Source organism: Pseudophryne corroboree, chromosome 1 (genome assembly GCF_028390025.1).
Source record: "Pseudophryne corroboree isolate aPseCor3 chromosome 1, aPseCor3.hap2, whole genome shotgun sequence".
NCBI lineage: Eukaryota > Metazoa > Chordata > Amphibia > Anura > Myobatrachidae > Pseudophryne > Pseudophryne corroboree.
Window position 1 is genome coordinate 418544701 of NC_086444.1, and position 23987 is coordinate 418568687.

Genomic DNA, 23987 nt, shown 5'->3' on the forward strand with positions numbered 1-23987 from the left:
TATACCGGTAGTCGACATACTCTATGGGTGTCCACGACATCCATACAGTGGGAAAAAACCTGTGGCAAGCGCAGTGAGCCACCAAGTCCACTGTGTGGCGAGCCTGCAAGGGGCTTCGTTGCGCTCACCCCCCGCCGGCCATCTAACAGCTGGGATCCCGACATCTGTATTGTGCGCCGGTCACACATACCAAACCCGAATCAAAATTACAATTATCTTCTGATCATCATCATCATGTTACCAAATGAATCTCAAAGACACTGGTGTAGTATCATGAATTATGCACGGTATAGGGCTATTTAATACAAATGTGCAGACTCCATTACCCCCCCCCCCCCTCCCTTTTCCTTCCCCCTAGGGTCTTACACTATTGGGTTTTCAGACCCCAATAGCTGTAAAATCTACGCCAGGTAATTGTATTTTAATGTAAACTGTAACGTGTATATCTTTTCCTTGTGAATCTAAATGTAATATGTGTATTGTTATTTCTCTAACGTCCTAGTGGATGCTGGGAACTTCGAAAGGACCATGGGGAATAGCGGGCTCCGAAGGAGGCTGGGCACTCTAGAAAGATTTAGGACTACCTGGTGTGCACTGGCTCCTCCCACTATGACCCTCCTCCAAGCCTCAGTTAGATTTTGTGCCCGGCCGAGGTTGGATGCACACTAGGGGCTCTCCTGAGCTCTTAGAAGAAAGATAGTCTTAGGTTTATTATTTTCAGTGAGACCTGCTGGCAACAGGCTCACTGCAGCGAGGGACTAAGGGGAGAAGAAGCGAACTCGCCTGCTTGCAGCCGGATTGGGCTTCTTAGGCTACTGGACACCATTAGCTCCAGAGGGATCGACCGCAGGCCCAGCCTTGATGTTCGGTCCCGGAGCCGCGCCGCCGTCCCCCTTGCAGAGCCAGAAGCAAGAAGATGGTCCGGAAAATCGGCGGCATGAAGACATCAGTCTTCACCAAGGTAGCGCACAGCACTGCAGCTGTGCGCCGTTGCTCCTCTCACACTTCACACTCCGGTCACTGAGGGTGCAGGGCGCTGGGGGGGGGGGCACCCTGAGGCAGCAATAAAAACACCTTGGCTGGCAAAAATACCTCAATATATAGCCCCATGGGCTATATATGAGGTAAATACCCCTGCCAGATTCCATAAAAAAGCGGGAGAATAGGCCGCGGAAAAGGGGCGGAGCTATCTCCCTCAGCACACTGGGCGCCATTTTCCCTCACAGTTCCGCTGGAAGGAAGCTCCCTGGCTCTCCCCTGCAGACTACTCTACAGAAAAGGGTAAAAAAGAGAGAGGGGGGGGGCATTTAATTTGGCGCAGTATATAGTTATATTAAAAAGCAGCTATAAGGGACATAACTCAGTTAGTCCCTGCCTTATATAGCGCTCTGGTGTGTGCTGGCATACTCTCACTCTGTCCCCCCAAAGGGCTTTTGTGGGTCCTGTCCTCTATATAGAGCATTCCCTGTGTGTGTGGAGTGTGTCGGTACGGCTGTGTCGACATGTTTGATGAGGATAATGAGGTGGAGGCGGAGCAGATGCCTTTAGAAGGGATGTCACCCCCTGGGGGGCAGACACCTGAGTGGATGTGCTTATGGAAAGAAATGAGTGCACGTATAGACTCATTACATAAGAAATTTGACGACATGCCGACTGCGGGACAGCCGAGTTCTCAGCTCGTGCCTGTCCAGGTGTCTCAAAAGTCATCAGGGGCTCTGAAACGCCCGCTATCTCAGATGGCACAAGTAGATGTCGACACGGATACTGACACCAGTGTCGACGACGAGTCAAATTTAATGCCCATTAAGGCCATTCACTGCATGATTGAGGCAATGAAAGAGGTGTTAAATATCTCTGATTTACATCCAGGTACCACAAAAAAGGGTATTATGTTTGGGGAGAAAAAACTACCTGTAGTTTTTCCCCCGTCAGATGAATTAAATGAAGTGTGTGAAGAAGCGTGGGCTTCCCCTGATAAGAAATTGGTAATTCCTAAGAAGGTACTAATGGCGTTCCCTTTCCCGCCAGAGGATAGGTTACGTTGGGAAACACCTCCTAGGGTGGATAAAGCGCTCACACGTTTGTCTAAAAAGGTGGCACTACCGTCTCAGGATACGGCCGCCCTTAAGGAACCTGCTGATAGAAAGCAGGAGGCGATCCTGAAGTCTGTATATACACACTCAGGCATTATACTTAGACCAGCTATTGCGTCAGCATGGATGTGCAGTGCTGCCGCTGCGTGGTCGGATAAACTGTCAGAAAATATTGACACACTAGACAGAGACACGATTCTGCTAACAATTGACCATATCAAAGACTCAGTCTTATATATGAGAGATGCACAGAGGGAAGTCTGCCGGCTGGCATCTAAAATAAGTGCATTGTCCATCTCTGCTAGGAGATGCTTATGGACTCGCCAGTGGACTGGAGATGCAGATTCCAAAAGGCACATGGAAGTTTTGCCTTATAAGGGGGAGGAATTATTTGGGGATGGTCTCTCCGACCTAGTTTCCACAGCAACGTCTGGGAAGTCAGCATTTTTACCCCATGTCCCCTCACAGCCTAAGAAGGCGCCATTTTATCAGGTTCAGTCCTTTCGGACCCAGAAAAACAAGCGGGGAAAAGGAGGGTCTTTTCTCTCTAGAGGCAGAGGTAGGGGAAAAAGGCTGCAACAAACAGCAGGTTCCCAGGAGCAAAAGTCCTCCCCCGCTTCCTCTTCCAAGTCCGCCGCATGACGGTGGGGCTCCACAGGCGGAGCCAGGTACGGTGGGGGCCCGCCTCTTGAATTTCAGCGATCAGTGGGCTCGCTCACAGGTGGATCCCTGGATCCTTCAAATAGTATCTCAGGGGTACAAGCTGGAATTCGAGGCGGCTCCACCCCACCGGTTCCTAAAATCTGCCTTGTCGATTGCTCCCTCAGGCAGGGAGGCGGTGCTAGCTGCGATTCACAAGCTGTATTCCCAGCAGGTGATAATCAAGGTACCCCTACTTCAACAAGGCCGGGGTTACTATTCCACACTATTTGTGGTGCCGAAACCGGACGGTTCGGTGAGACCCATTTTAAATTTGAAATCCTTGAACACATACATAAAAAAATTCAAGTTCAAGATGGAATCGCTCAGGGCGGTTATTGCAAGCCTGGAGGAGGGGGATTACATGGTATCCCTGGACATCAAGGATGCTTACCTGCATGTCCCCATTTACCATCCTCACCAGGAGTACCTCAGATTTGTGGTACAGGATTGCCATACCAATTCCAGACGCTGCCGTTTGGACTCTCCACGGCACCGAGGGTATTTACCAAGGTTATGGCGGAAATGATGATACTCCTTCGAAAAAAGGGAGTTTTAATTATCCCATACTTGGACGATCTCCTAATAAAGGCACGATCCAAGGAACAGTTGTTAGTGGGAGTGGCACTATCTCAGGAAGTGCTGCGCCAGCACGGCTGGATTCTGAATATCCCAAAGTCACAGCTGGTCCCGACGACACGTCTAATGTTCCTGGGAATGATTCTGGACACAGTCCAGAAAAAAGTGTTTCTCCCGGAGGAGAAAGCCAGGGAGTTGTCTTCTCTAGTCAGAGACCTCCTAAAACCAAAACAGGTATCGGTGCATCACTGCACGCGGGTCCTGGGAAAGATGGTAGCTTCTTACGAAGCAATTCCATTCGGCAGATTCCATGCCAGGATTTTTCAGTGGGACCTGTTGGACAAGTGGTCCGGAGCGCATCTTCAGATGCATCGCTTGATAACCCTGTCCCCAAGAACCAGGGTGTCTCTTCTGTGGTGGCTGCAGAGTGCTCATCTTTTGGAGGGCCGCAGATTCGGCATACAGGACTGGGTCCTGGTGACCACGGATGCCAGCCTACGAGGCTGGGGGGCAGTCACAAAGGGAAGAAACTTCCAAGGATTATGGTCAAGTCAGGAGACTTCCCTTCACATAAATATTCTGGAACTAAGGGCCATTTACAATGCCCTAAGTCAAGCAAAATCCCTGCTCCTACACCAGCCGGTGCTGATCCAGTCAGACAACATCACGGCAGTCGCCCATGTGAATCGACAGGGCGGCACAAGAAGCAGGATGGCAATGGCAGAAGCCACAAGGATTCTCCGATGGGTGGAAAATCATGTACTAGCACTGTCAGCAGTGTTCATCCCGGGAGTGGACAACTGGGAAGCAGACTTTCTCAGCAGGCACGACCTCCACCCGGGAGAGTGGGGACTTCATCCAGAAGTCTTCCAAATGATTGTAAATCAGTGGGGTCGTCCACAGGTGGACATGATGGCGTCCCGCCTAAACAAAAAACTAGAGAGGTATTGCGCCAGGTCAAGAGACCCTCAGGCGATAGCTGTGGACGCTCTAGTGACACCGTGGGTGTACCAGTCAGTTTATGTGTTTCCTCCTCTACCTCTCATACCAAAGGTATTGAGAATAATAAGAAAGCTAGGTGTAAACACAATTCTCGTGGTTCCGGATTGGCCAAGAAGAGCGTGGTACCCGGAACTTCAAGAGATGATCTCAGAGGACCCGTGGTCTCTGCCGCTCAGACAAGACCTGCTACAGCAGGGGCCCTGTCTGTTCCAAAACTTACCGCGGCTGCGTTTGACGGCATGGCGGTTGAACGCCGGATCCTGAAGGAAAAGGGCATTCCGGAGGAAGTCATTCCTACGCTTATTAAAGCTAGGAAAGAGGTTACAGCAAATCATTATCACCGCATATGGCGGAAGTATGTTGCATGGTGTGAGGCCGAAAAGGCCCCAACAGAGGAATTTCAACTAGGTTGTTTTCTGCATTTCCTGCAAGCAGGAGTTAATATGGGCCTAAAACTAGGCTCCATTAAAGTACAGATCTCGGCTCTGTCGATTTTCTTTCAAAAAGAACTAGCTTCAGTACCTGAAGTTCAGACATTTGTGAAAGGAGTGCTGCATATTCAGCCCCCATTTGTGCCTCCTGTGGCACCTTGGGATCTCAACGTGATGTTGAGTTTCTTAAAATCACATTGGTTTGAGCCACTAAAAACCGTGGATCTGAAATATCTCACGTGGAAAGTGGTCATGTTATTGGCTTTGGCTTCAGCCAGGCGTGTGTCAGAATTGGCGGCTTTATCATGTAAAAGCCCTTATCTGATTTTCCATATGGATAGGGCAGAATTGAGGACTCGTCCCCAATTTCTCCCAAAGGTGGTGTCAGCGTTTCACCTGAACCAGCCTATTGTGGTGCCTGCGGCTACTAGGGACTTGGAGGACTCCAAGTTGCTAGACGTTGTCAGCAGGGGTGTATCTACCCATTGGCCAGGATGGCACTCGCCAGGGGCGCCAGGCAAGGAGGGGGCGCCGCCTGGGAGTACCATCCACGTCCCGGGGGTAGCATCCAGTAGTACTGTCAGACTTGGTGACTGTCTGTTAGTGCCGGCGCCAGTGTCAGATGGCAGCGCACCGCACCTCACTTGTAATCAGACGCAACATAAACTACAGCTCCCAGCATCCCTTGTTGCCGAGAGCTGCAGTTTATTTTGAGTCCGACTGATCAATAGTGCAGTGCTGTGCCGCTGGACACCGGCGCCGGCAGTAACAGACAGTCACAAGGTACAATCCGGATTAAGCGAGGGGAGAGGTGGCACAAGACTGCACTGCACAGCATTGGCCTTCGGGAAGTGGACGGAATGGAAAAAGGGGGGTGGGGCTACACGGCACTCAGTCAGTGCCAGGCAACCAAGCAGCATAGAGGAGGGAGAGGGAGAGGACAAGGAGCTACTAAAGTACATGCATTGAGTGTACCCTGTATGTGAAGTGAGGAGGGTAAACACTATATAGTCTGTCTGTCTGTCTGTATGTGTGTCTGTGACTGCATTTATGTATGTGACTATATGTGTATGTATGTTTGTGTGTGTATAAGTAGCTACTGTATTTGTGTGTGTATCAGTGTGTGACTATGTATGTATGTGACTGTATATATGTGTGTAACTATTTGTATATACTGCATGTGTGACTGTATATCATGTGTACTGTATGTATTTTATGTGTGACAGTATGTATGTAAGTGTAAATGTATGTGTCTGTGGGGGGGATCAGATGTACTAATGGCCGTGGGGGTTATTCGGTAAGGATTGCAGATTCCCTTTCTATTGCATGCTGGGGGATGCTCATCCATCGCAAGGCAAGGCCGTCCAGCATGCTGAATGGCCTGCTCAGTGACTGCTACCACAATTTAATTGTGGTCGCAGCAACTGTGGATGACCCCCTGCAGCTGCAGCTAGGCTGCGTATGCAGGTGGTCCGCCGCCATTTTTCACATAGGTGTGGCTGCGTGTGATGTCACTCAGCTGCCCCGAAAATGCAGACGGCCTAACCCTGTTTTTGCCACGCTGCCTCCGCAATGGTCCATCACCGCCCCCCGCCCTCCGCCTGTCAATCAGGCAGAGGTGTTTACAGCCAATGTGATCCAATCGACGGAGCGCTGAGATCAGGGATATTGCAGTCGCATCCCTGAATGCGGTATAACCACATTCCACTTATAAAGATAGAAATATATTTATTAGCACTGGTCCACATTTCTTTTTTCTGTTTGCATTCCCCATATGCCTTCTACAGACAGTGTTTCCTATAGGGGTACTACTGTGTGGCATAACATGAATAAGAGACACTACTGTGTGGCATAACGTGAATAAGAGACCCTACTGTGCGGTGTAATGTGATACTGTGTGGCATAACATGAATAAGAGACACTACTGTGTGGCATAATTTGAATTAAAAGTACTATTGTGTGGCCACGCCCCTTCCCCACAAGACCACGCCCTTTTTTGATACACCCTCCTTATTTCAAATATGTGTGTGTGTGTGGGGGGGGGGGAAGCACCAGCCCTTACTTTGCCAGGGGCGCTCGGACCCCTAGATACACCCCTGGTTGTCAGGGCCCTGAAAATATGTTTCCAGGACGGCTGGAGTCAGAAAATCTGACTCGCTGTTTATCCTGTATGCACCCAACAAGCTGGGTGCTCCTGCTTCTAAGCAGACTATTGCTCGCTGGATTTGTAGTACAATTCAGCTTGCTCATTCTGTGGCAGGCCTGCCACAGCCAAAATCTGTAAATGCCCACTCCACAAGGAAGGTGGGCTCATCTTGGGCGGCTGCCCGAGGGGTCTCGGCTTTACAACTTCGCCGAGCAGCTACTTGGTCAGGGGCAAACACGTTTGCAAAATTCTACAAATTTGATACCCTGGCTGAGGAGGACCTGGAGTTCTCTCATTCGGTGCTGCAGAGTCATCCGCACTCTCCCGCCCGTTTGGGAGCTTTGGTATAATCCCCATGGTCCTTTCGGAGTTCCCAGCATCCACTAGGACGTTAGAGAAAATAAGAATTTACTCACCGGTAATTCTATTTCTCGTAGTCCGTAGTGGATGCTGGGCGCCCATCCCAAGTGCGGTTTATCTGCAATACTTGTACATAGTTATTGTTAACTAAATCGGGTTATTGTTGAGCCATCTGTTGAGAGGCTCAGTTGTTTCATACTGTTAACTGGGATTCATATCACGAGTTGTACAGTGTGATTGGTGTGGCTGGTATGAGTCTTACCCGGGATTCAAAATCCTTCCTTATTGTGTACGCTCGTCCGGGCACAGTGTCCTAACTGAGGCTTGGAGGAGGGTCATAGTGGGAGGAGCCAGTGCACACCAGGTAGTCCTAAATCTTTCTAGAGTGCCCAGCCTCCTTCGGAGCCCGCTATTCCCCATGGTCCTTTAGGAGTTCCCAGCATCCACTACGGACTACGAGAAATAGAATTACCGGTGAGTAAATTCTTATTTTCTTGTTTGTTTATTAACTAAAAATCAATAAAATACACTTGATTAAAAAAAAAAAATACCTGTAAAGTGTGTGAATCTGAAATTACCGTACTAACCAATACAGATGCGTCCTCGTACATCTAGTCTCAATATGCCAAGCAGTGCGAGATGCCTGGCGTGTGTGAGCTGCCAGGTCCTGTGCAATTCTGCTAACAGTCGGGCGTCTTTTTTTTTTGACAAAAATGCGTCTTATTTGCAGTGCAATGTGACTAGGGCATACAAGGAGACTGTGCTAATTAATTTGACATATGACACTTGTATGTGTGTGACTGAGATTGGTGACGGAGTAGAACAGAACTTGTATTGGATAAAAGCTGCGACTGCTACATTGTACAGATTCAGAGACTCGGTCGCACACAGATACACAGTACAAGTGTCCTATATCAAATTAATCAGCGCAGGCTTCTTGTGCATCATAGTTGCATTGCGTTGCGGATAAGAAGCATTTTGCGGCTAAAAGATGCCCAGCGCTAGAATATTCTCACACAACCTGGCGTGCCAAGAAGGTCTGTTTGGCGCGACTGCAGCAAAGATGTATGAGGACGAATATGTCGCTCTCCATTCAGAACACCATGTGTGGCTGGCATGAGACCTCCATAAGTAAAACATAGCACACAGCACTAAATGTAGACCATTAAGTATATTGGTGACATCCGTGTGTTTTGTGGTAATGGTAATTGTTTTATCTTTATGTACTGTAAGAGCTTTTACACATGTGTACCTGTTCTGTTTCCACAGGGTAGAGTACATGGAAAAGAGCCGCCACCTGCAGGAACAGCTGAATGAGCTCAAAACAGAAATAGAATCCCTCAAGTTAAAAGAGCGCGAGAGCGCAATGGACATAATGCATGAGAATGCAGGCAGCAAACAAAACACAATCAAAAAGGTGAGCTATAAAGTGGACCAGATTGCACAGGTACTGAGCCCTTGGCGTGTGATCATGGGCATACTGGGGCTTTCTGTGGGTGAGCAAGCGTAGTGGTGGTATCTAAGCTTACAGGAAAGTTTAGTCTGTGGGGCAGTGCATTCATATTCAGAAATGCAGATGTATACATGCCTGCAACGTTTCATCTGTAAATAATATTCCATATTTTTTAATTAATTTGCTTGCATATCACAGAGAGGATATAGATCTACAATTCTGCTGTAGCGGTAAACTCATGGCTTTTAGGACAGATCAGAGCAACTTGAGATGAGTACAACAAAACATCTGCCATGCTGCTCTCACCCGCCCTCATATATTCATCTTCACATGCTCTGGCATTTTTCTTTTTTCCTGTCAGGGGAGGAGAGCTGTCTGCATCTGAGCGTGATCCATAGTGTGTGCCAGGTATTGTGTACGTGTGTGTGTGCGTGTCCTGCAAATAACACCAATGTTACTAACTTGTGTGTGTATGTGAGGGCAAGTATTCAACAGTATGGGTAGCTAGTTAATACAAGGTACATTATCGGGATTCATTTCGTTCATGTGCGATGTGCTTACAATGCACAATCTTTTTTAAAGCACTATGAGGGGCATTTACAAAGGGGGGAGGGAAACCATCCGTGCCAGGAGCATACATAAATCATATGGATGCATATACCACAGATCTATAGGTTTTCAGGTTTGAACAAGACAAGGACCTTTAAAGTCAAACCTTTTTGGGTCTGATTTTGGGTTGCACGCATTGCTGATGTTCTTGTAGTTCAGACATGTTTTTGCTACTGCACATGAGTGAAAATCCCTAAAAACTCCAATGATACATGGCACAGTTGCTGTTGAGACTCACAGTATCATAAATGCCTTGAAAAAGTGCTGGGTGGTGACTGGGAGGTGGCTAAGCAGACGCATGGAGCTGGTCTGTTTTATGGGCGTGTATGGGAGTGTTAAGGATAGTAATTGCGTAGAGAGGCGCAGAACCATTCACATAGGAGGCTATATTCAGACATCTGCCATAGGGTTGGTTCAGGTTACAATGGTGCGACCTGTGGTGACATCTAAAGATGTAGCAGGGGGTATTACGGCGTGTACAGATGGTCAGAGAGTGCATCTCAGTACTTGCACAGTTATACGCACTGATGTTACACCAGGGGAAGGGATTTCTATTTGCATAAAGTCAGACAGATTGCCGGCAAAAGACGCATCCTCGTCCACCTCTGAATCAGTCCCTACATTATATCTCTTTGACATGGTAAATAGTTAAACAGCAGTTATAGGGGGGGGGGGGGGGGGGAATTAGTGGAATCAGCCATATGTTGGTTGCATTATTATCCAGGGCACCGGAAAGAGCAACTGCCCCGCAGGGTATAAGAACAGGGTCCACACTTACAGACCCTATTTTCTTTCTGCTTTATTATTAATATGACTGTAGTTAAAGTGGACAAACTTTAATTGATGATGCTTAATCTCAAAATTCCTTTTCATTGAATTCAGTATTTGCCCTATCTTAATAACATATTTGGTATTTTGCGGTACCTGATTTTATGTCTCCCTTATGTGCAGTGTTGACAAATTTTCCAACACCTCCAGTATTCTAAGCCATCTGGTTTATATTTAAGCCTATTATTTTTTTATTTGTTTTTATTTGTTTTTATATTACCTCCTGCAGTGTCCACACAGGAATTTTCCATCACACTCTTCCCTCTAAGCCCTTCTTATGCATTGTCAGCAGTGCTCCCTCTATCTAGTGTTTTCTCTGCAGAATCTTACCTTTTCAAATGTACTTAGGGAGCAATGAGAATTAGAAGTGGTGTGGCCAGTCGACCAGCTGCAATGTACTGCCAAGGGTTTTTAGTGTACAATCCTTAAGGTACAGCTGGTATTGTACTGTACTTGAAAACATATGGTGCTACCTGCACTGAGGAGTCCTCAGACTGTGCTTCTCTGCACCTATTTGCAGCCCCTGCCATGTCAGTACTGCTGCATTCACTCACCATTTCCATATAGCCCACCCCTTGTCCTGTCGGAACTGCCGCATACATCTTTACTTTATCCTCTGTGTTTGAGCCCTGAATTCTAGCACTGCTACTGTCCTTCATGTGATGTTTCCTCTGTACTCATCCCCTTTTCCTAAAGCTTATATTATCTAGGTTGTCAGTACCTACCCTGCTCTCTGCGGAATGAGCACTGCTGTCTGCATCTGTCCCTTTGTTAAAGACTGTTCCCTGCGGTGCCAGTTCTGGTCCTTGCATGTACAATTCTCTGCACATTTCCTGCAGTGTCTGCACTGCAGAAGCAGCAGCTACCCTTTTGCGGAAAGCCCAGCCCCTACAGTGACACCACTGATGCCTCCATAATTTAATAAAATATATAATTTTGGGTTGTAAATATCCCTCTCTGTTGGTTCCTGCATCTCTTGTCATAGTACTGCTGAGATACTTGTCTCTAGCGATGTGGCTTGTACCTAGACACTGCTGTATTAATAACACTGGTTTCCGGAGCTCCAAGATAAGCCCTTATTGAATCTTGGTTAATTGTTCTTTGTGTTTCTGTTTTACAGTGTTTTTATGTTGCTCAGTGTCCGCTACGGTGGCTTGTCATAATTTAGCACTGAGTGTGTTTCCTATCACATATTTACCATATTAATCTCGTTTTCTTTTATCTGTTACCTCTAAAGTTTCCATGTCCTAGCATTGCTTCTCTCCTTCCTAATCCGCTGAGCTTCTCTTTCCCCTCTGGGCTCTCAGATGTTTCCTAGAAAATAATGCTGCTCCTCATTATCTTTCTGTTTTTTTTTTTTTTATTTGTTACAGAATATTTGTTTTTGTGCATTATTAGATAAAATAGTGAGGCTCATATCCTACGCTTGAATAAACGCAGCATTAATTATGGAATATAGAGTATGATTCCAATCTGCAGCACATTTAGTATTCTGTGGACTATATATTGCACTGGAAGTACTGAGAGCTGCATTATAAATCCGTGCACTCCCCTCCCCTTATTCACAGGGCTTTCCTCTCTACCCACGGCTCTGTCTCCTCACGCCGCCCTCCTCTTCTCACACACGAGGTGTTCTATATTCCAGGGGAAGCCAGCCGCCCCACATCACTCCTAATTGGATGCGAGAGCAAAAGCTAGCCGACAGAGAGAATGGGGGCAGCTGGAGGCGCCCCTAGGGAATCCCCCTCCCCTTTCCTGCTTTCCCTGCTCACATTGCAATGTGCACCAGAGTGGAAACTCTGAGATTCTAGTGTGTGCTCCAGCTGCCTGTAATAACCACTCAGAATCCTTAACACATTTCTGTCACATGGGCCTCAGCCCCTGAGCAGAGAGCTGCCTGAAATATGTATCATGTCTGTGTTTGGCCACTTAAATATTTATTTTTGGCTCGTTTATAATACATCTGTAGCGCAGCCAATGTGCCGTAGAATTGGTTAACCACTTCCCTTGATGTTTTAGTTGCATAGATTGAGGGTATCCCTTTGATGGGAGGCTAATGTTACAGAAACTAAATAGGGAAAGCATGTATTAGTGAAGTCGCCGTAGTGTAATAACCACATGCTGTGATGTGGATGTATGAAGTGTGATCAGTTCCCTCAGTAGCAATATTATGTAACATTACATGCTGATTTTACTAGATTAAAGTTAGTTGTGTGTATGCAGCGATTGTTTTACAGTCCTTTTATCCATCCCACTGCGACATGGCTGATCTATCAAACTGCGGTGAGGAATTTTAGCTATTGCTAAAGATAAACAGAAGACTGCAGAAAGTGCTGACTGTAACCCTCAGTCAGGATAAAGAGACTCAATTTGCAGCCGGCAAACCATTCTGTGCAGTATTACTATTATTATTATTGTTATTTATTTATATGGTGCCACAAGGGTTCCGCAGTACCTAACAGAGAACATAAACAAATGAGCAAAACAAGAAAACAATGACTTATGGTGCGTACACACTGGCTGATATATCGGGTGTTCTATTGAATGGCCGATATACCGCGGGTCCGTCGGCCAGTGTGTACGACCGATATATCTGTGAACACCGTCGTTCACAGACATATTGCGTCGGACCTGCAGCACAGCCGATGGCCAGTATATCTAACGATATATTGGCGCATCATGCTGTGTGTACGGGCGGTTACTTGCTGCAGACACCGGCGTTGACTGACACCTGAACTGGGCAGCCACATGTAAACGCCCGCCCAGTTTGTGACGTCTGTCCCAATGGATTGGCCAGTGTGTATGCTCAACACACTGCCCGGTCCGTCTGTAGATATATCTGGAGATCAGTTGATCTGCAGATATATCTACCAGTGTATACCCAGCATTACAGTACAAGAAAAATGTAGGACAAGTACATGGTATATAAACAGTGTTGCATCAAGGAACAGGATACTGAAATAATCATCAGGGTAGCAGAAACCGAGGGTTAGGTGCCGTTCAACAGGGTATGAAGTAGGAAATAGTCTGAGCAAGGGAAAAGCACATGAGATGAGAGGGCCCTGCTCGTGAGAGCTTACATTTGGAAGTAAAGGCTTCCTGCCATGTCACATGTAGCACAAGTATTAGATTTTTTTACTCATTGTTTTAAAGCTGGAATAGGATGCATCCCTCCCACTGCAGTGCACAATTGTTTTGCCAAGGTGTAAAATTGCACCTGCTGTCAGTATTTACTCCCAAACCTAAATAAAGCCCTATAGGGAGATTAAGTCTATAGATGGTGATCGTAAGCAGGCACAATTTGTGTTTTAATGTATATGTTTTTACAAGTTTAATGAGAAACTGCCATAGTATACACAATTGTGATGCATGATAAAAAGGAAAGTTTTTTTTCCTTTGATCTCCTATAATAATCTGCTGTCTCCAGCATGCAGTACATGCACGGTGGGAGCTCCCATTGCTAGAGTAATGGGCCAGACTTTAGCTGGAAGGGACCCACTATGAATGAGCAAGTATGCAGCCTTGGGTGGGACTGGGAGCAGTGGGAGGCGGCGGACCATAATGACTTGGCATATGCCAGATACAGTATACTTGTTAAGTATATTCAGTTCAACTACATTTTTGTCTAAGAACATAGATAATAAAATGCATACTTTTTCGTTTCTTAATTGTTCAGATTTCAGCAGTAACTTTCCATTTGCAATGTATGCATCTTATCCATGGTTGCAAAGATTCTGCATAGCTGGGAAACAGCATCTCTAGTGAGTGTAAGATTTTGCTAATATAATGTGTGGAGGTACGTAGACTTGTGTTAGGCAGTAGTTACAGTATACACTGGTTCACCTGACCTATCATCTCTGCTAGATGGCCCTGGTTTTATTAAAATCACTGGTTTGAGCACAGATGCAATGTTTTGGCCACACAAGCTCACAAAATGGGACTACGGAGTGCTGAAGCATGTAGCACAGATGTGGCCGGACTTTTGGGACCTGGGATCTACTCTTTGTTCACTTACTTACCGGTGATCTACCGGCGTCAAATAACACCAATACTGACGGGATACAGTCCTTAGGTCGACACAACTTAGGTCGACACTCATTAGGTCGACCACTGAAGTTCGACATTGCGCTTAGGTCGATGTGGCCATTAGGTCGACATGTACTATGTCGGCAGGTCCAAAGGTCGACATGAGTTTTTCTTTAAAAAAAAAATCTTAATTTTTGGGGATTTTTTCATACTTAACAATCCACGTGGACTACGACTGGAACGGTAATCTGTACCGAGCGAAGCGGTAGCGGAACGAGGCACCTTGCCCGAAGCATGGCGAGCGAAGCAAGCCATGCAAGGGGACACGGTGCACTAATTGGGGACACCAAAAACAGTCAAAAAACTCATGTCGACCTTTTGACCTGTCGAACTACTACATGTCAACCTAATGCGTGTCAACCTAAGGGCAATGTCGACCTTCAGTGGTTGACCTAATGAGTGTCGACCTAAGTTGGGTCGACCCATACTGACACACACACATTTAAAAATAGCATTAATTATGACGCCATCCAATAACAGCAACAATAGTAGTGTCGGGTGTGGTATTGAAGGTCGACAGTGTCTAGGTCGACCACTGTTGGTCAACAGGGTCTCTAGGTTGACAGATCAAAAGGTCAACATGAGTTTTTGAAATCTTTTTTGGTGTCTTTTTTGCCGTACAGTGACCGGGAACCCCAATTAGTGCACCATATCCCCTCGCATGGCTCGCGGCTTCTGGCAAGGTTACCGTTCCCAATCATAGTCCACATAGATCGTAAAGTATGAAAAAGTAAAAAAATAAAATAAAATGTGATAAACTCATGTCGACCTTTTGACCTGTCGACCTGGAACATGTCGACGTGGAGACCCTGTCGCCCTAGTTACTGTCGACCAATAGTGGTCGACCTAGACACTGTTGACCTAAGTCTTGTCGACCTAGAGACCAGTAGTGTCCACATTAATATTAATAAACACAACTTTGTCATGATTGTGTGCAGAACAGCCCCCTGTGCAATAGCTGTCCTCCTTTGCAGATCCCCATCTTCCCTTGTGCAGATACACTCATGTGCAGAATACCCCTCTTTCCACTCCCATTGCAGAACAGCCTGCTGTGCTACATACCCCCCCCCCCTCATGTGCAGATGCCCCCCCTGTGCAGACTCCTTTCCCCGTCCTGGCGCATTACAGATCCCTGTGAAGAACTCTCGCTGGTCGGCTTCAGTAGCTCCCTGCTGGCTGGCTTGCTTTAGAGGCTCCCCACTGGCTTGCCTCAGACTCAGGATCCCAGCTGGCTGGCTGACTCCCCCTCTCTCTGTGCCTGCTCCCGAGTCCTGCTGCCGCTAACTGGATCCAACAGGCACGCCTCACCTGCACAATGCATCACTGGGAACGCTCAGAGCCGGCAAATGGTCGCGATCTGCCCACGGGAGCTCCGCGAGCTACCAGTAGATTGCGATTGACGCTTTGTCCACAGCTGATGTAGCATGTAAAAATAGTCTTCTCATTTGCAACACTCTAAAAGCACCTTTCCTACTGCAGCAACACACAAGTCTCCAAGTGCCATGCACAGTGCCGAACATCTGCTTTATTTGGGGTGATAAAATCACTCTTCACCATCTAGCAGTCTGGCAGACAAATCTGGGTTTGGTGCCTGTTAGGAGAATGCGTGCTGCTCAAATGCTACAGACGACTATAAATTTGGTGGAGGAACAATAATGGTCTGTGGCTGTTTTTCTTCGTTCCAGCTATAGGAAATCTTAATGCTTCAGCATACAATAACATTATAGAGAATTACAGTATGTGCCTCCACCTTTATCCACAATTTGCTGATTCTACATGATAGTGCCCCGAGCACAAATTGAGGTCCATTAAAAATGCTTTGTCATGTTTGGTGTGGAAGAACTTGGCTGGTCTTCAGAGTCCTGATCTCAACCCTATGGAACACCTTTTAGGATGCATTGGAATGCCTATATCGCCCAGCATCAGCTCCATTCTCACTAATCTCTTGGGGCTTCATAGATGCAAAATCTTGTGGAAAGCCTTCCTAGAAGAGTGGAGGCTGTTATAGCAGCAAAGGAGAACCTACTCCATATTAATGCCCTTGCGTTTGTAGAGAGATGTTCAACAAGCGCATAGGTGTAATACTTAGAATAAAAGGTGTGTGTCTACAATAGGACTTTTGTGGAACCATCTACTGATTCTATCCAGCTTAGGATATTTTACCTACAAGGATCAAGGCTGCCGGGAGACTTCTCCCAGTTGTAAAGGGCTGTTTTGCTAATTGGATTCCTCCTTGACAAGACACCTATAAAACCTTCTCCCACAATGCTGGACATGTTTTCTGTATTAGTTTAGTCAATATTTCCTTTACTTCACTCACTTGAAAAGTAGCCTACAGTAGTTACTAACATGATAAATACTGTATTCGGACATACTTATACCCCTTTCACGCCGCCACAAAGACCCGGCTGGACCCGTGATTGCGGTGTGAAAGGGGTATTTCTGATTCCACTGCCATCTATATCCATCGATTTTATGTTGCTTATGTGTTTTTTGACTTTTTAAGGTCGGAGGGGGTTCCGACCTATTCAATTGCAAACCCTCAGCTTTCCGACAAGTCGGGACATTCGACTTTTCGGAAAGCACGTGGATCGGCGGAATAGCTGCCGATCCGCGTGCTTCTGTCAGAAACGGGGCCAAATCCGACAGGTTTTGGCCCCCTTTCTAACAATCTCAATCCGACTGTAAAAAAAGTCGGATTGAGGAGCGAGGATGGCTGAGAGGAGGAGATAGGTCATTGCAGTGAAGGAGAGCAGGGAACCCTGCGGCTGAGAGGAAGAGATGGGTCATCACAGCGGGGGAGAGCAGGGAACCCTGCGGCTGCAGCATCGTAGAAGGAGGATGGGACACCACCACTCACTGCAGCGTCCACCCCGCTCCAGCAAGCGAGGTCTCGCTTGCTGGAGCGGGGTGAACGCTGCCGTGAGGTCTGGCTACGGTGCCCCATCCTCCTACTACACTGCTGCAGCCGTGGGGTTCCTGCTCTATCCGCTGCGATGACCTGCTATTGGAGGGCGCCTGTCTGTCCTTTCCAACAATTAAGTCAATCTGACTTTAAAACAAGTCGGATTGGCATTATAGAATAATGCATTGTGGGATCCTTTCCGACAATGTTCGTCGGAAGGGATCAGACTTGAACTGAATTTATCCCAAAGTGTATGTAATAATAATTATTTTTTTCATGTAGCCTACTTTTCTTGTAAATGTGAATTGTTTGTATGGGCTTTTATGTTAACAAATCAGAACACTGGGAAACACTGTGCCATACAGTGCCTTGGAGTGTGAAGTAGGGTTGCTGTGCTGTTGAGTAATGCCAACGACTTGTCATATACGCTGACAATTAGATTGTACTTGTCACAATAATATACATTTCCTGGTGGTGTATTAGTAGTAAACGAAAATATAAACTTTTTGTTGTTTTTCAGTCAGTTAGACAAATAAGCAGTAGCTGATTGCTTGCGGTGAATGTAAGATACATGATGAAGGCTATACAATGGCAAAGTCTAACAATACAGTGGAAGTTTCCCATACCTGTGTCCTGTGTAATGAAGGTCATGGGGGGCGGGAGAGAGTCTTTGTTAATTCGATCTGGCATGTGCAGAGATTAATTGAGGTCAGGGAAGACATTTGTAAATGGACAGCGTATGAAGGCCTGCCAGCTGTCAATTTCTGTGGATGTCCTCTCCTTGTAATGTCTGTAACTTGGAAAAGCTGCATTAATCACTTTTAGTCCTGTAACCTTCAGTATCCGGTTACTTCATTTGCTCAATGGTCAGTGGTAGGCGCTGCATTTACTACATGGTGAATTCTGTTCTCTACTACATTTCCATTAGTTGTGTTTTGTATGTGTGACCAATCCATTTGTATACAGACAAAATATATTGAATTATAGATTTTTCATTAGAAGCAAAACATGTACAATCTACCTGAAGAGAGAGAACTTTGGGGGTGATTCAGATCTGATGGTAGATGTGCTAAATTTAGCATATCTACGATCATTTACTCTGACATGCAGGGGTACGCCCAGCACAGGGCTAGTCCGCCCGGCATGTCAGGCCCCCCCCCCCCCCTCACAGGTACAAAAGCATTGCACTGTGGCAATGCTTTTGTGCCTGGCGAGTAGCTCCCTGCTAGTGCAGCTCCTACGCGCCTGGCAGGCCGCTACTCACCACATCCCATCACCGACGTCACACAGCCGCCACACCCTGTCCCCACAACTGTTCGGAAACACCTGCGTTGTCCGGACCGCACCCCGCCAACAGGGCAGGCCGAGGCAATCGCAGACCTGAGATGCTTTTAGCATCTTACTGGGCTACCGGGGTGCACACGCGCACTCCACAAGAAAATTCAGGCTGCGATTGCTGCAGCGATGCAGTCTGAATTACCCCCTTTGTGTTCTAGGTGAGCCTACAGTATACTGTACTGCAGGTGAGCAGTTACAAATAGAGCTCATAGATACCTATAGAGAAACGCATTGCCAATACTAATGGTGCATCTTATAAAGACTACAACTATTGTTAGCGTTGTCACTTCACCATTTTTTTTAGGCTGGTACAATCTGTAAACTATTCTGTTTTGTAACCCCATAGCCTTGATAAACCGGCTTCTTCGCCCCAATTGAGCTATACACTGTGGTAGAAAACAGACATCCTACCTATACCATACAATGCCTGTAATATTTTTTCTATGTGAAATGTTTTCTGTCATGATTGTGTACATAGAATACAGGTGCAGAAGGTCACCATGAAGCGCCACCACATAAATAATGCATAGACACAGCGTTTACACTGATCATAAAAAGAACTTGACTGAACGTTGCCATCCCTTATTGTATAGGTACCCATACATGTTTTCATAACCTGGAATCCTAAAGCTACCAGATTCCATTTCATCTCAACATAAATCCTTTCATTTACAAATGTTTACAATTTATTACCACAATTTTTTTTTCTGTATGTTTTTGTGGGTTTATTTCTTTTGAAGCTAGAAGCAACACGTGTTTCTTTATATAGGTAAGAGGTAGCTTCATTTAGGAAAATGTATTTGTTTTCCTTAAGAAGCATAGGGGTGGGTAATAGAGAAGTGTAGCCATCGCTATGGAAATAACATTGTACAAATGAACGTCTCCTGTGTTTAGTGCATGTGCTTTCCCAGCATATTGACTGCTTGTTATACAAAACTAAAATGTCGTGTTCTTCTGCTAAAAAAGTAACTCTCCTGTATACTCCCTGCTTTCTGTCTGTAAAACACTGTTTGTGCCTCTTATTGTGAGAGCATAGTTGTGTTTCCTGATGTTTTTAATTTGTTAGCTGAGTCAATAATTCAATACATAGCCATAGAAACAAACGCATTGTCAGTTGTTCCTGGTGACATCGCAGCCAGCCACTCTCTAGTTACCAGTAGAATTGTCTTGTTCCGCAGCAGCCTGTTCTGCAGCATTTTACTACAGAGAAGCACTTGGCAGGAGACGGACCTATATAGACGGACTGCTTATTGGGAACTGTCTGTGGGCATTTGCAAGCTAGACATAAGAACCAGAAAAAACAGACCTTATTTTATTTGCCTACTGGTAGTCTGTGTAAGACTAACATTCAATGCCCAAAACTGTATTTAAAGATCACTAAATCTTACTTAACCTTGTCGTCTACAGACAGAAAACAGAGTGATCTCCCTTGCATATGCAGTACAATAGACATGGATAGCAATGATATATCGCCAGTGGAGCTGTCTGGCTAACACCAAGGAAGGACTAGTAAATACTGAGATAGGACTAATGGAAATAAGAAACAAGAATACGGTGTCACAATATGCTAGGGTCCCCAAGGATGAGGCTAGTAAAGACCTGTAGAACTGTTTTGATGTGTGACTAGCACAGGCTTGTATCTGCAGTTATAATGCCACTAAGCAGACAGAAGTAGCTCTGGCATTAACATTCCCCATGTCTCTCACTTCTGTGACCAGTGATTCATTACTGCACCTTATAAGAGTGTAAGGTCATTGTTAGGCATTTACATTGCTGTTCTATAACTATTATGGCTAACAATCTACCAGGGCACTGTCCACACTTGGTATTATGGTTCCTGGTCCCGTATGTCATAAAATGTGTTTGGTACTGTACTCGCTCAATGTTGCTCTTCTGAAATAATGTTGCCATGTTCTTGCTATAAACTCCTGATGTTCTCTGTTTCCCAACAGCTAACATTGCAGAGCACACAGTGCAGAGTAGCCTTCTTTGAGGAATTGTGATCCAGTACCTGTCAGCTGCAGACATCACTGGTCGTCTGGAGATATCTATGGGGGTCACAATGAAGTACGGAGATATGAACACAAGTGTAACAAGGGTAGTCCATGAATAACTACCTTATTTTGCTCTAACCCTTCAGCTCTGTTTTATGTCTCTTTTGCTACATGTGCACAGTTACCACTGAAAGGTACAATGTGATTGATTTCATTTGTTGGTCTGACTTTATTTTATATAATACAGCGTTTCTCTATCGTCCTAAGTGGATGCTGGGGTTCCTGAAAGGACCATGGGGAATAGCGGCTCCGCAGGAGACAGGGCACAAAAAAGTAAAGCTTTTACCAGATCAGGTGGTGTGCACTGGCTCCTCCCCCTATGACCCTCCTCCAGACTCCAGTTAGATTTTGTGCCCGAACGAGAAGGGTGCAATCTAGGTGGCTCTCCTAAAGAGCTGCTTAGAGAAAGTTTAGCTTAGGTTTTTTACTTTACAGTGAGTCCTGCTGGCAACAGGATCACTGCAACGAGGGACTTAGGGGAGAAGTAGTGAACTCACCTGCGTGCAGAGTGGATTTGCTGCTTGGCTACTGGACAAGCTCCAGAGGGACGATCACAGGTACAGCCTGGATGGTCACCGGAGCCGCGCCGCCGGCCCCCTTGCAGACGCTGAAGAGAGAAGAGGTCCAAAATCGGCGGCTGAAGACTCCTGAGTCTTCATAAAGGTAGCGCACAGCACTGCAGCTGTGCGCCATTTTCCTCTCAGCACACTTCACACAACAGTCACTGAGGGTGCAGAGCGCTGGGGGGGGCGCTCTGAGAGGCAAATAAAAACCTTATTAGAGGCAAAAAATACCTCACATATAGCCCACAGAGGCTATATGGAGATATTTAACCCCTGCCTAACTTCAAAAATAGCGGGAGACGAGCCCGCCGATAAAGGGGCGGGGCCTATCTCCTCAGCACACAGCGCCATTTTCTCTCACAGAAAAGCTGGAGAGAAGGCTCCCAGGCTCTCCCCTGCACTGCACTACAGAAACAGGGTTAAAACAGAGAGGGGGGGCACTGATTTTGGCGATATTGTATATATATAAAAGATGCTATAAGGGAGAAACACTTATATAAGGTTGTCCCTATATAATTATAGCGTTTTTGGTGTGTGCTGGCAGACTCTCCCTCTGTCTCCCCAAAGGGCTAGTGGGTCCTGTCCTCTGTCAGAGCATTCCCGGTGTGTGTGCTGTGTGTCGGTACGTGTGTGTCGACATGTATGAGGACGATGTTGGTGAGGAGGCGGAGAAATTGCCTGTAATGGTGATGTCACTCTCTAGGGAGTCGACACCGGAATGGATGGCTTATTTAGAGAATTACGTGAGAATGTCAACACGCTGCAAGGTCGGTTGACGACATGAGACGGCCGACAATCTATTAGGACCGGTCCAGGCGTCTCAGAAACACCGTCAGGGGTTTTAAAAACGCCCATTTACCTCAGTCGGTCGACACAGACACAGACACGGACACTGAATACAGTGTCGACGGTGAATAAACAAACGTATTTCTCATTAGGGCCACACGTTAAGGGCAATGAAGGAGGTGTTACGTGTTTCTGATACTACAAGTACCACAAGAAAGGGTATTATGTGGGAGTGAAAAAACTACCTGTAGTTTTTCCTGAATCAGATAAAATAAAATGAAGTGTGTGATGATGCGTAGGGTTACCCCGATAGCAAATATTGGCGTTATACCTTTTCCCGCCAGAAATTAGGGTACGTTGGGAAACACCCCTTAGGGTGATAAGGCGCTCACACGCTTATCAAGTGGCGTTACCGTCTCCAGATACGGCCGCCCTCAAGGAGCCAGCTGATAGGAAGCTGGAAAAATATCCTAAAAAGTATATACACACATACGGTGGTTATACTGCGACCAGCGATCGCCATCAGCCTGGAGATGCAGTGCTGGGTTGGCTTGGTCGGATTCCCTGACTGAAAATATTTTATTCATGTAGAGCATTTAATAGGATGCATTCTATATATATGTATGTGAGATGCACAGAGGGATATTTGCTCTCTGGCATCAAGATAAGTGCGTTGTCCATATCTCCCAGAAGATGTCAGGGACACGACAGTGGTCAGGTGATACAGATCCCATACGGCAGATGGAAGTATTGCTGTATAAAGGGAAGGAGTTATTTGGGGGTCGGTCCATCGGACCTGGGGACCACAGCAACAGCTGGGAAATCCAACCTTTTTTACCCCAAGTTACATCTCAGCTAAAAAAGACACCGTCTTTTCAGCCTCAATCTTTCCTTTCCCATGAGGGCATGCAGGCAAAAGGCCAGTCATATCTGCCCAGACATAGAGGTAAGGGAAGTAGACTGCAGCAGGCAGCCCTTTCCCAGGAAAAGAAGCCCTCCACCGCGTCTGCCAAGTCCTCAGCATGACGCTGGGGCCGTGCAAGCGGACTCAAGGTGGGGGGGTAGTCTCAAGAGTCTCAGGGCGCAGTGGGATCACTCGCAAGTTGACCCCTAGATCGTACGAGTATTATCCCAGGGGTAAAGATTGGAGAGTCGAGACATCTTCTCCTCGCAGGTTCCTGAAGTCTGCTTTACCAACGGCTCCCTCCAACAGGGAGGCAGCATTGGAAACAATTCACAAGCTGTATATCCAGCAGGTGATAATCAAAGTACCCCTCCTACGACAAGGAAAAGGGTATTATTTTTCCACACTATATTGTGGTACTGAAGCCAGACGGCTTGGTGACACATAGTCTAAATCTAAAATGTTTTGAACACTTACATAAAAGGTTCAAATCGAGATAAAGTCACTCAGAGCAGTGATAGCGAACCGGAAAAAAGGGGACTATATGGTGTCCCTGGACATCAAGGATTACCTCCATGTCCAAATTTTGTCCTTCTCATCAAGGGTACCTCTGGTTCGTGGTACAGAACTGTCAATATCAGTTTCAGACGATGCCGTTTGAATTATCCACGGCACCCCGGGCCTTTTTACCAAGGTAATGGCCGAAAAGATGTTTCTTCAAAGAAAAAAGGCATCTAAATTATCCCTTACTTGCACGACCTAAAAAGGGCAAGTTCCAGAGAACAGTTGGAGGTCGGAAGAGCACTATCTAAAGTAGTTCTTCGACGGCACGACTGGATTCTAAATATTCCAAGAATCGCAGCTGTTTTCCGACGATACGTCTGCTGTTCCTAGGGATGATTCTGGACACGGTTCAGAAAAAGGTTTTTCTTCCCGAGGAAAAAGCCAAGGAGTTATCCGACCTGTCAGGAACCTCCTAAAACCAGGAAAGGTGTCTGTACATCAATGCACAAGAGTCCTGGGAAAAATGGTGGCTTTTTACGAAGCAATTCCATTCGGCAGATTCCATGCAAGAATTTTCCAAAGGGATCTGTTGGACAAATGGTCAGGGTCGCATCCTCAGATGCACCTGCGAATAACCCTGTCGCCAA

General features: G+C 46.4%; 1 protein-coding gene across 2 annotated transcripts in view; it reads left to right on the forward strand.

Annotated features, from left to right (window-relative positions):
* The window catches only part of NF2 (NF2, moesin-ezrin-radixin like (MERLIN) tumor suppressor), a 173006-nt gene extending 152179 nt beyond the window's left edge, over window positions 1-20827 (forward strand). Inside the window, exons 16-18 of one of the 2 annotated variants that reach the window (XM_063913354.1) lie at window positions 8580-8727; window positions 9125-9171; window positions 20482-20827. In XM_063913354.1, coding sequence (XP_063769424.1) covers window positions 8580-8727; window positions 9125-9148 — 172 coding nt within the window. In that variant the 3' untranslated portion in view covers window positions 9149-9171; window positions 20482-20827. The remainder of the gene's footprint in view (window positions 1-8579; window positions 8728-9124; window positions 9172-20481) is intronic. The other variant, XM_063913353.1, reaches the window with a different exon arrangement.
* Window positions 20828-23987: the final 3160 nt, after the last annotated feature.